The following is a 13,148-nucleotide window of genomic DNA, read 5'->3' as shown; positions in this document are numbered from 1 at the left end:
TGAAGGTGTCCTCGATGAAAACGTATAGCTGCTAGAATGTGCTGTGGGGCAATCACTGGACTTCTAGATGTGTGCTTTCCTCCCACAGCCCCCTTGCTGTGGGAGGAATCAGTGGCGACCCGATCCACTTTAGAAACACCCACTTGTATCCTCGCACTAAACCTCCCATCGATCACATTGACAGGAGCGGCTTGCGGTTATTGACTGGCAGTGGATTCTTTTACCATCCACAAGCTTATTTATCAAAGTAGATACTGAAGCAAAATGTTTGGAATGTTAAATGAGTGGTGTCAGATGGCTTGTTGAGTGAGCATGAATTACTTGAAATCAGGAGCAACACACGACACACACGACACACACACACACACACACACAAGCAGATGTTGCAATGGTTATACGCTTTCTTGGTCAGAGACTCACATATATCTCTGCGTGAGACCACAAGTCGTTGTTTTTATGTTTCTTTTTATACCGATTGAACATGTGAATTAGTGAGCTTTAGACGTGCTGCTGGGTAGATTTTTTTAACTTTGGACCATGCCAGGCTCGGTGTTTTTGAGTTTTCTTTATGCTAAGTGAAGTAAACCGATCAATCTTCTCATCTCATCAAATGAGGTTCAAAATGCTCGGTCTTTCACAATGATGACAATGAGGACTGAAGGCAGAAATTATTTTGTTTAAGTGTGTACGTGTGTGTGTGTGTGTGTGTGTGTGTGTGTGTGTGTGTCTAGGCCGACCTCTGTGGCAGTGACCCAGATGTTTTGATTGATTTGCAAAGTCATTAAAATCTCAGCTGGAGAATAAAAGACTCGACGTCGTCAGCATGGAGTTTGAAGATAAGCCTAAAATAAGCCTAATTATCAGGTGCCCACACACACACACACAGACACACACTTTATATCAAGCTTCAGCGCACAACCTTACTCACATAAACACCGCCTCATTTTCTCCCCTACACATCTATTTTCCTTTGAACATGACCTCGCTGCAGCATCAAAGGAGAGGCTATTTGAACTTCTCACCCATCTGGTGTCCAAGTCAATTCTTTGTTCCCGTCGTTGCTTTATAAAAACAATGTCATCGGGGCCGGCATCACACATCATTAGTGCTCGAAGAGAGCATGCAGAGAGTGTTATTACACCCTGTACCCCAACAGCACAGAAACACAGCCAGATTGTCTCTAATCACCAATAAAGAAGCGCGGATATTTCAAGACCACTGCTCGGGGCGGGTGGATGACAACTGTGCGGAGAGCTGCAGCACCCTTTAGGAGTCATCATTTTTAACAGTGATTCCCATCTGTGTATTATCAAGGGTTAGATCCTTCCAGATGTAAGAGGACTATAAACAAGATGGAGCGTTGTTTACTCCTCAGCTGATTCCACAGGCGAGAAAAGAGCAGCGGAGGGTGATGACAATGCCGTGGTGTCTACGGGCGCTGTGAGTGAGTTCTATAGCTCAGCTGCAGCAGCCAATAAGAAGCTTCAAGTGCCTGGTGCTGAGAGGTCTAGTGTGTCACTTGTTGCCGCCGCGCAGGAGAGCTTCACTATCTCCCATCCTTCACATAAAAAGGTGGGGAATTTTTGCGCTACTTTAGTTCTACTGCAGTTTTGAGAGAACTATAGCTACTTCATCACATCTTCTTCAGGAAGGAACTCATGGAGAGGGAATCAATGAGAAAAAAATGAATAAAAAAAAAACAAATGAAGATGAAAACATCTGGTTCCTCTCCATATAGCATGGGCATCCCGCTGCTGAAGAGACATGAGAAGTCAGGAGAGGGTGGATAATTCATTAGGCACGCAAAGTTTCATGATGCATAGCCATTCAGTGAGACAGAGGTGATGACTCAACCAGCAGTAATTCTAGCCACGAGATACCATCCACTCTGCAGTATGTTACGCTCTTATTGTAAATCTCTGATGTTTCATCTTTTTTTCCCCCCTTTTTGGTCTTTTCAAATCTCCTTTTGACACAACCTTTATGTTAAACTCTGCTTCCTCACAAATGCTTGATGATGGAACAAAATGTCAGGAGTCAGAAAATAGTATCCATTCTTTTCAAGAATAGGCCAAAGAGAAGCAGAACACTGACTAACATTAGAGCCGGGTATAGTGAATAAAGTGCCTGTAAAGATATGAAAAGGTCAGCAGAAAATGGATGCAATGTGAGAGTGCTGGAGATTAAATACACACTAATATATTTTAGAAGACGGTCCTGAAGTACAATAGGCTCATCTGAAATGTCTGCAAGCCTTTTGATTCCTATTTTCACTATCACAAATGACCTTTTCAGCATAATAGTCTTTATGAACTCAAAGAAATTACAGTATAGTAATGAATCAACACTAGCTGCAAGATATATAAAAGCTAAGAGAAATATTGGTATTCTTATTACAGTTAAAATAGCAACCAAACCTCGTGAAGACAGGCTCTGTGATTCAAAGAGTCTCCCGTCTGAAAGTATGTTCAGTATTTTAGCAACAAAAAAACAAAGTGGATAACAACTCAAGGTTGTGCCTTTCTATCAGAGAGCGACATCCCGAGATAAAGCTCGAAAAACAACAGTATATTACTGTTGGGCACAGAAGGCCACAGCGTACCCTTAAATCCATGTGTTTTACACTCTGAGGGAACTAAAGAGCCCTTAAGGGACAGCCTTTTAATCCGCTGTGAAAACAGCTGTTTAGTGTCTCAGGGGCCTGACTATCTCCAGAAGGATCATCTCAAGTGCCTATCCAATGAGATCAGCATCTTCAATGGGACAGACTGCCGACCAAACGCCACATTTCACACCTTACCCGAGGTGACAGCAGCTCACTAAAATGATGACATTAATAGTAGTGAGTGAGCTATGTATAGAAAATACGTCTTTTAATAATTAAGGCCATGCATTATCCTCACCTTCACAACGATTTTGATGTGTTTTTCAGAGAGAATTATAAGGTGTGAATAAGTTATTTCTGAGCTGCTCATTAAAATAAGGAGAGGCATGGATTTGCATTTGAATATGCAAACACCTTTCGTTTTTAACACACCCAAAATATCACCGGGCTGTATTCATTGAAAGCTGCAATCTGTAACTTTTAACATGTTCAAGTTAAAGCATTTATAAGTGTTGCACGCACAACTTGTTTGATCCGCTTGTTATTGGTGTGCACTGAAAATGTTGTTATCAGCACAACATGCGTGCAAATATCCAATTCACTGCCGGAGATGAAGTAAGAGGGCATAAGAGTTGTTTACTAGACAGGTGTGGTCCGACACGCCCTGTCCACAACACTTCTCAATACCACTCAGTATGCTTGGAATTTGATACATACCACAGTAAATGTGTGGGTTTTAGTGTTAGCTATATACGTATATATATATGATATGTGGTCACACTTCTAAGTCAGGTGTCCTTTTATTCTAATTTGCAATTATTCCCACACTCGGGGCTCTTGGGTAGTAATCTCATGCAAAGAAGATGCATGTGTATTATAAGCAAAGTGATGTTCCCACAGTGATATGACAGTTTGGAAGCAGATGGCTTTTGAAAGGGAGTCGTAGAATGACAGAAAACTTGGACTCACAACAAGTCTAGATTAAATTGGCTTGTGGACAAAGAGACACGACAGACTTGAGTTAACGATGGAATGAACTCCAGCAACAACAACAACGTCAGCGAACAGAACTTCTTGGCAGAGAGCAAACTAAGGAGAGCTTTAAACCATTTATTCTGATGTTGAAGTGCTCCACCCTTTCTTCATGAGAATTGTTACCAGACTGATGGGAAAATAAAGTCGATCTCTGCATTCATGCTATCCAATCGAGGTTGCATATCCTTCTCCAAGCCGGAGACTGTTGACATCATCTTCATATATCACTGGGAACCTGAGATGATAAACATCAGAGTGCAGCTGTCTGGGACGTAAAGCAGCTCACTGAAAGACATATCACTGTGACTCATTATAAGTGTGCAGCTCTACAGACAGACATTCTACAATGAAGCCTACATTCACCTCACCATAAGAAGGATCATCCTTTCATAGACATGTTAGAACTTCCATAGCATCAACTCAGAAAACGGACAAAACTACTCACACCTCCTCCCGCTCTGTAATTCTACATAAACAGCTTTTATTGCTTATTAAGTAATAATGTCACACTTATATCTATTTCTCCTCCTTTTGCTGTTATGCAACTGGCACAACAGATTAGACATATTCAACTGTTCATGAAAGCCGTTAGGGCTTCCCTGGGAAACAACCTTTGGCACACAGCAATTAATGTGCAGCAACAGCAAGAAAAAGTTAGCAGTTAGCATGAGCAGAAACAGCCACCGTGGCTAAATCTACCGAAAAGAGCAGCCTACCACGGTGTCAGATGCTGACGTTATCAACAACCCTGAGAAAAGGGTGGCACAGTACTTTCATTTGTGCGAGACGGGAGACACAACAATGGCCATGTCTGTGCGAAAATGTCAAAACACAGATGTTGCGGCATACTGCTTGAACTCCATCAGAGCTGCTTTGACCAACAAACGACTCACATCTGCCGTATATTCAAGGTGACGCCAACATGATTAGAGGTTATAGCAGTCTGAAAATGAACGGACACTGTTGTGCTGCTAGGTGCTCTTTGTATTTCACGTGTCGAATATATGAAATTTGGCGATTGATCCCTGAGAGGACAATAAGGCAAAGCAGCTGGGCCTTGAACGGTTGTGAGCTTATACATCTGAGAGAGGAGAGAGGAGAGAGAGAGGAGAGAGGAGAGAGGAGAGAGGAGAGAGGAGAGAGAGAGGAGACTGAAACTTGACCCAACTGTCACTTGCATCTGGACATCAGGGCTGAGTGAGAATGTGTGGTTTGCTGCTGAAGCTGCCGTTCTGTATACCCAGGCCTGACCTGCACACAACATCAGCACTTTTCACCCTGGTGCTCACATGCATGTCAGTGGCTGACAGTGACAAAAACACACACACACACACACACACACACACACATACATACACACAAAAACAACCCCCATCAGACTGACATAACAGCTTCCATCAAACACGAATAAATCAAAAATTTGCATGTGCGCTGTCATGGAACCAGTGTGCTCTGTGGATGCACCTCTGGAGGGCTTTGCAAACTAGCAATTTTACATTGCGTCCTTGCTCACGTGTCCTGTCACTCAACCTGTCACCATGGAGATGAGCTCAGCTTCTCAGTGTCTCGTGCTTTACACTGCAGCACACAGCAGCAGAGGCGGGCACAGCTGACTCCGTCGCGCCTCACACGCAATCACATCTTCAAAAACACTCACTTGTGCAATAAAAGCACAAAAGCCCCCAATGTGTTACAACAGCCCGCTAATTTGTTATACTCTACAGACTGTGGGATGCAGTGAAGTGGTCACTAAACGCATCTCAAGGTGAGCGTCACCTTACTGAGACAGAGCACGAGGAGTGTTACACTCGCCGAGGATTAAAAGTTAGCAGCAGCACGTAAAAGGGCAACTGCCACTTCAGATAAGTGTAGCAAGTGGTGACTGAATGGGATCACACCACTGATGCAGGTGAGGGGGGGTCATCACACAACCCCCACAAACCAGTCGCGCATAAGGAACATAACATGTGCAATATTACCAGCCACATACATTTGTATACCTCAAAAAGTGATTACATTTCCTCAAAGACATGAGAGCAAATAACCCAAGTTTTGCTTGGAAATTAGAAGAAATATTATTTTAAAGCTGTTATTTCCCGTGGATGTATTTTAATGACAAATTATTATGGCATTTACAGAACAATAATAATAGTCAAAGGTTTATTGAACACAACTGTGTCCCTAAAGCCAGCTGACGTGGTATATAATTAGGATACAGTATGACTACAATGAGCAATATATGAAAGAAAAAGGGGGAAAAGCACATATTCAGATTCCAACTCAACTCATAACCTGTATTACTAAAAAACAACTACTAGGCCTAAATATTAAGTTACTATGAAATTAGTAAAGAGGAAACCCCTAAAATAAGCCAAAAAGTTTCCCAGATGCATTAGTCGTATAGGTGAAATCAAGGTCAGCAGTGATCAATAGTTTTCCTTACTGTGAAATTTGGGACTTCCTTTGTGCTCACTCGGAGGAAGGTCCGCAAACTGCACCCGGTGTCCCGACATCGTCCGACACCACCTCTCAGGTCAGAGCCACGCGACCGCCCGACTGTTCTCCGGGACTGTTTCAAAGTATCCGGCAACTTCCCGAGCACACGCGGGGCTGAACTGCGTCCAGGTCGACCGCGTCCCCGTGCGTATGGCGCGTGGGAATCATTCACGTACACGCCGCACATACACTAGTGGTGGTGGTGGTGGGGGTCTGCCGTTGACTGTCCCTCTGCTCCCAGCGTGTCTATGTGCTGACTGTGTGCCAGTACTGCGGTGAAGCAGCTCGCTCGGTGTGTGTGGAGATGGTCTGCTGCTAACATTACCTAGCACGTTAGCTAACATTACAAACTGTTAGGCTAAGCTAGCAGTTAGTATGTTGCTTCATACACAGCCGGGTGTCACTATGTGGACGAAAGCAAAAGTACCCCGCGGTGCTTTCTGTGCAGCTCAGTCAGTCCACGCTGTGAAACACAGACCAGGATCCTGTAGCGTTGGTAGTGGTCCAGGGAAGACCTGGGTTAGACCGATATGGTACGGGTTTAAAGACTTTCAACACCCTGACCAAACAGAAAGAGCCTCTCATTCTGGCAAGAGAAGGAGTAGCTACCTGGTAAAATGACAGAATCTGGTTGTATGATGATTGTACACAGCGTGCATGGTAACCTCACACTGTATGTCACGTGTGTTGTGTCACAGGTACAGCTGGGTACTGATAGAAACACTTTATACACCACCTCCACCATCAGCCCCTATTACAGACAGTCGCTGTTCCGCCGCTTTCTGGATTCTTCTAACTCCGGCACCTCTGAGGTAACAGAGAAGAGACCCGTGTAGACACAGTTAGATGAACCCACATGTGTTCCTCTGCCTCCAGACAAGAGGCTAACGTCAAGGTCTTTGATAGGTTTGATAGTAATGAGACTCTTTCTGATCTTTCATTAGCTTCACATTTCTTTGAACTATGTTTGATATGCTGACTTTGTTCCAGAGACTCATCTGAACTTTTTTTAAATTGTACATGTGGACAATGTTCTGATACGATGGAGCCTCTCTGTGCTTGTGTCCCACAGGTGAGGTCTGACAGAGACAAGTACACAGTCTACCTGGACGTCAAGCACTTCTCTCCTGATGAGCTCAGTGTGAAGGTCACTGATGACTAAGGGTACATCCCAAGTCTCTTAACTGCATCCCCGTTTCCCTCACTTGCGTCCTTTCCTTGCGTCTTAGTCCCTCCCACTGTGGATGCATGGAGGAAACCATGCGAGGAGAGAGGAAACGAGGAAATATGTTTTAAGAGACATCAGTTGCGTCACGTGAAGCGACGTCTGTTTCTGATGACGGAGGATCAGCTGATCACAGCTGGATCAGCTGTCAGTTGGCTTTAACAGCTGGAGAGACTTTTGAGAAGTTTGTGTCTGTTCACATGATCACTGTACTTAATAATAGTAACTAATAATACTAATAACTAATAAAGTTACGGTCATGTGGTCGAGTGCCATGCGATCAGCCAAAAGACATTTTAATGCACCGTGTAACGGGGCTGTGTTTCTGCTTTAGGCTTCACAAACATGTCCACAATCTAGCATGTTTACAAGCCAACAGTCTTCTTCTTCATTCACTCTGCTGCTCTACAGTTTCTATGAAAACAGACCCAGTGCTCTGAAAGTGGGCAAACATCCTCTTTAATGCGTCTTGTACAAAATCAACAGAACAAATGTGAACAGTACAAGTAAAACAAAATTAAATTTTGACATGAATCTCCACATGAATCTCAAACTATTTGTTTCCATTTTTTATTTTCACAATAATGTTAAATTGTTTTTTGTGATGAATTTAATGTCATACACAGTAGTTATTGTATGTTACGGTCCTGGTCTGTGAAGTCGGACACCTCAAGTGAATAAAGGCAACTGAGCCGTGATGTCACTATAAAGGACAACAGATGATGACATCACCGGGCACCAAACAGTGAGTCCAACCTTCTAACACACCAGATCACTGCGGTGCAGCTGTCCATCAGGCAGCAAGTTGATCAGAGAGTTGCTGGCCTGAGCCAGCTCTGTGATGGGCACTCTGCCTCTCTGCCTCATGAACTGAGCCACTGAGTCCAGCTCCTCTGGCGTGATGGAGATGAACTTTCCTCTGTCATCAATCACTCCTGTAAACAGCAAAACACAACATGTCATGTCAGAGAGGACATAGCAAGATGCTCTTATAAGAGCATCTTGTAGGACCAGGAGGGAAACACGTTATTCAGTTATCTCATTCATAGTCAATACAAAGTTGTTTTTAATTGATTGGGCCAAATAATGAATTCAAATGTAAAAAATCTACAATTCCCCTCATTATCTATTAATGCAACATTCAACATTTTGTTTTGTTTTTGTTTTGTTTTTTAATTCAAAAACTTTGTGAAGCTAATGCAATATGACAATCCGACAATCCCAGGTTGTAATCATTTTGAGAAGAACAAATTCCTTAACATTAGTTTATCAAAATGTTTCTGGGGGGGGGCTCCACCGCCACCTAATGGAGGAAACGTGCGACGCTATCAGCGGGCTGCCATCCTAGAAAAAGTGTTATGCAGTCTGGAACAGCTACTGTACAAACTGCTGTTTCAAAAATGACCCATGCAGTTTTTAAAAGTTACAAAAAGGGCTGAATCACTTCCTCTCTGGCAAAAATCTTTAAAAAATAGGCTATTGTACTAAAGTGTAGGCCTACAGGTCACCCAGCCTCTGTGACACAATTTTATAATGTTTGCGTAGATTATTTATTTTCTCTCCCACAAACCTCTTCATCAATTTTTTAGCTGTGTTTTATAACATTATACGAATCCACATTACAATTCCGTATTTGTGGGAAAATGTACTTTACTGGTCGACAGCAACTTTGATAAAAAGATTTAGTGCTATACAAAGGCACTGCTTTCTAAAGCTTTCGACTTCCATATAGCTGTGACCCAGCTCAGGTCCATTGTGATCTGTGTACTGAGACCACAGTTGCTTGATACACTAAGTCCTGCAGCCTGGACCTGAATCAGAGGCCGCAGGCTCCTGAGTCACTGCATGTAATAAACTCCAAACATCACTCGTCACTTTAGGACAGCAGGGGGATGAGTACTGCACACATCATTGCTGCAATGTTATAGATGCGATCCCATTACAGGAACATAACATTGTTCACCCAAGAGGACGTAGCTGACATTATCATTGTGATACTGAATAAGAATATGTGGCAATGTATGCAGGAGAAGGATAATAAAGCAATGAGCATGACAATTAAACATGAAATCACTGTGAATCAAGTTTCTTCAAAACTTTATTTTGAAATATTTTGTCAAAAGCCTGACGAGAACTGGAATAATAGAAATAAAGAAGCCTTGAATTGTTCTCACAGACACAAACAAACTCTCCGGACTTGTCTGACAGGACTTTTGTGCAAAAGAGAGTAGCATTACAGATATTTAACAGTAGCTACAGTGACAAATACCAAATCAAAGGTTTTTTTTTCTGTAAATGGCAATGGTCTACAAAGCACAAACAGAAAAACAACAGGTCTGCCAATAAAAAGGCAAATAAATACCCAAAAGCACTTCCTCATACAGTAACTTATCAGCATTAAAGAGGTTCAATCATGTCAACATAACCCTATCACAAAGAACAGGCTCACACACTTTCAAACACTTCCAGAAACCACTGCCACTAATTTGGCAACGCTGGCATGTACAAAAAAACAAAGTATGTGCACTGCACTTCCTCTCTCTGAAGATATAAATCTTATAAAAAATATATTTTCAATCATGTAGACTACCAAGCAGAATCAGAGGTCCTGCATTCTACTGGATCAGTGTGCGTCCTTTAATTCATTCATCTCACGCCGATCCATTTTGCTCAATGTACATTTTGGATAACGAGGCGGCCATCGACTTGGCCAGTTCCTCGTCTCGTTTCCTCTGCATCTGCGAGTGGCTGCACCAGTCCTCGTACTCCGGGTTGGGGAGACACTTGTCCAGAAGGACGTCGTAGTGGCCGTTGCTCAGCCAGCTCAGCCACATGGCCCCTTTGGAGGCGTCCTCCTCCCCGAGATAGTGCACCATGGTGGAGACGGTGGGGCTCTCCGAGCTCCCCCCCGTCGTCAGGTGGACGTTGACGTTCAGCATCTGGCTCATGGCGAGAAGCTCGGGGTAACCGGCCCAGGCGCCGTCCTGCGCCGCGTTGATCAGGAACTCTCCTACGTCCCCTTCAATGATGGGGCTGAACTCCTCCAGGTGGTCGGCGATGTGGTGCACCGTCTGCTCCCTCAGCTCCCTGCGCCTCGCCTGGTCCCCGTACGTGGCTTTGCACACAGCTCTGTACAGACAGTTGCCATCTGGAATGATGTGGTACCTGTATTTGTGCCTCTCCTGGAGGTACTTGTTTTGCTTCTCGACTTCCGCCAGGTACCGGGTGACTTTGTTGTTGACCTCCTCGCGCTCTTTGCATCTCTGTGGGGGGGATTCCTGCAGAACGCTGAGCTCAAAGGCCCGTCTCTCATCCGATGCTGGAGCAGCTTTGCCACTGCTCAGATCCTGAAGATCTTCCTTTGTGAGGTCTTCAGGGTGATCTGCTCTGGAGGGGACCGTTCCCCCTTCATGTGATAAGTCACATCCATTGCTTCTGAAGGGGGCATTAGTTACTGAAACTGTATCGTCCTCACTTGAGTTTCCAGCCACCCTCTTGCTTTCTTCTCTTCTGGGTCCGCAGATGTTGCTTCTGTTGAAAATGTGATTTCCAACCAGCTCGGGGCAGTCAGGAAAAAGCTCATCCGTCCCATTTCTGAGACGATCTATCAAGTCCACAATCACGTCAGAGCCACAGTCCTCATAGAGGATTCTGTCCCCATTATGTGAGTCGGGAGAGAGGGGTTTGGTCTTGGACTCCCTCATGACATGGACAGGCACAGTCCTCTCCACTCCATCGGGTCTGCGGACTAATATCTCAGCGGTCGATGTGAAGTAAACAGGCCTCATAGATGAAGCCTTGTAACACGAAAAGGCAGGCATGTTTGCGGAAGAAGCAGTCTCTCTCACCGGATCCCCGTTGGTCGTGGAAGTGGTAAATCCCGGTTTGCGAGCGTCAGAGGAGCTCGGCGTTGTCCGGTTCAGACGCTCGGATCTGGTCGACAAAGTTATTGTGACTTTGCGAGACGACCTCGGGTAGTGTGTCAGCACACTGTTGTACAGCTGCATTTTGGAAGGAGTCCTTTATACTGAACGTCGCAGCCGGGCTGTTACGGAAAGATGACAACATCTAAAAATACCCAACGTGTCATCAACAAACAGCAAAGTTGTAGGGGACGTTTCCATGGCCCGGAGTCCGGATACCACTGACACACGGAGACGAGCAGACGGTCCGCTTTAGACGGCTTGCGTCATTTGCTGTCGGGGTGCCTCCCTAATTTTAGACTTTAAAATGTAACAAGACACTCTGCTTTAACAATGTGAAGTCAGACAGAATGAAACCGATACGTCTTCCGTTCAAATGCTTTTAAAAATAAAATTCGTATCGACCAATAGAGCATTGTTAAATTCTTTTAAAAATAAATATAAAGTGAAATTTGAATTTTTAAAAAGCTACATACTTCGTGCACTCTGTGCTGGGGTGAAACATGTTCAACACTTCTCAGTGCATGTGCAATATTTTACATGTTTTTCTACTGCATCTTTGGTGTACTACTGTCTTGTCGGTTATGCATTGTTTTAAGGTGATAGCAGATGTGTGCAGCACTATGGCCAAGTCTGTTTTATCTCACCCTAAGTTAGGCTCTGACTCATAGCAGAGCCTAAACGCTGCATGGAACTCATTAGATTTTACAGTGCCTATAAAAGTCTGTTTTCACCCCCCTTGAATTTGTTTATGTTTTAATGTCTTGTAACATTGAATCAAAGTAGATATAATGTTGCTTCTTTTTTGGACTCGTTCCCTTAAATATTCAACTTTAACAGTGCACATCATGATCACCACTGGTGCAGCCAATTGGATTAAAAGTTACAACGGCTAATTAGTTAAATGGACAAAACCTGTGTGGGTTTCAGTTGACTTATCACAGGCACTAGAAGGAGTTCTGTGCACACTTTTCTTGCACATAGACATGTTCAGAATAAGCTTTATGTTGACATTTTTGCAGGGTTTGTTTGAAATGTGTTGGCACATTTCTATTACTATACTCAATAGTATCATTGTTGTTATTGCTGTCAAGTAAAGTGTGCTTAACAGGAGAACCTTTTTCTCCTCTCATGACAATGAGATGATAAATCTTGATTGTGATAGTTTGATAATTTGAGGTCACAACAATTAAGCTGTGGTCTTTGTAAAACTGTGTCCACTCTGGGCTTTCCATTCAACTCCATCCCAATAAAATGTCAAGAAATTAAGACTTTACTGTGATGAATAACTTTTCATATTTTCTAAATAATTTGTAAATAGCAAATCAAACTCTGGCTCTAACTAATACAAAGGCAACATAGATGACTGGTAGGATAATTACGTGATAATGATACCTTTATTTTGAAGGCAGGTTAGCCAATGTCCGGTATGGGTCATAATGTTGGTATGCAGCTTGACGCAGCTGTCCACTGTCAGGTTCTAAATGAAGAAGTGCGTCACTGTTGATCAGTCGACAAATGTTAAGGATTTGATGGGTATGAGCTAGGTGATAGTATGTATGACAGTAACAAGTTAAAGCGGGCTATTACTCTTTTTTTCGGGAAAAAAGTCCCTCCGTTGTATCTCCCTATAACACGAATAAAATAAATAACCAAACTAAAGCTCACAGCATCAATAACAAATATTAAGTGAACTTGTTGAATTTCAGTTAAATTAATAATTAAATAAATCATTTACTACCAGTATTTTAAGAGGCCTGCCAAATAAAAAATCTACTTCAGCAAGCACTACAATGAGGTTTTTGAGATTCAGCATTGTCATTATTACAGTGGTGATTATGATTCTTATTATAATAACTATTAT

General features: G+C 43.2%; 1 protein-coding gene across 1 annotated transcript; it reads right to left on the bottom strand.

The window, feature by feature from the left end:
• Positions 1-9,441: 9,441 nt before the first annotated feature.
• On the bottom strand, positions 9,442-11,514 carry otud1 (OTU deubiquitinase 1). The gene has a single exon (XM_076080461.1). The coding sequence runs from the start codon at positions 11,366-11,368 to the stop codon at positions 10,013-10,015; it is 1,356 nt and encodes a 451-aa protein (XP_075936576.1). The 5' UTR covers positions 11,369-11,514; the 3' UTR covers positions 9,442-10,012.
• Between the last annotated feature and the right edge of the window lie 1,634 nt (positions 11,515-13,148).

This window comes from Anarhichas minor, unplaced genomic scaffold (assembly GCF_050575085.1).
Source record: "Anarhichas minor isolate MPS153535 unplaced genomic scaffold, ASM5057508v1 ptg000074l, whole genome shotgun sequence".
NCBI classification, from domain to species: Eukaryota; Metazoa; Chordata; class Actinopteri; order Perciformes; family Anarhichadidae; genus Anarhichas; species Anarhichas minor.
Note: the sequence above shows the minus strand (reverse complement) of the source record. Positions and strands in the feature narration are given on the sequence as shown.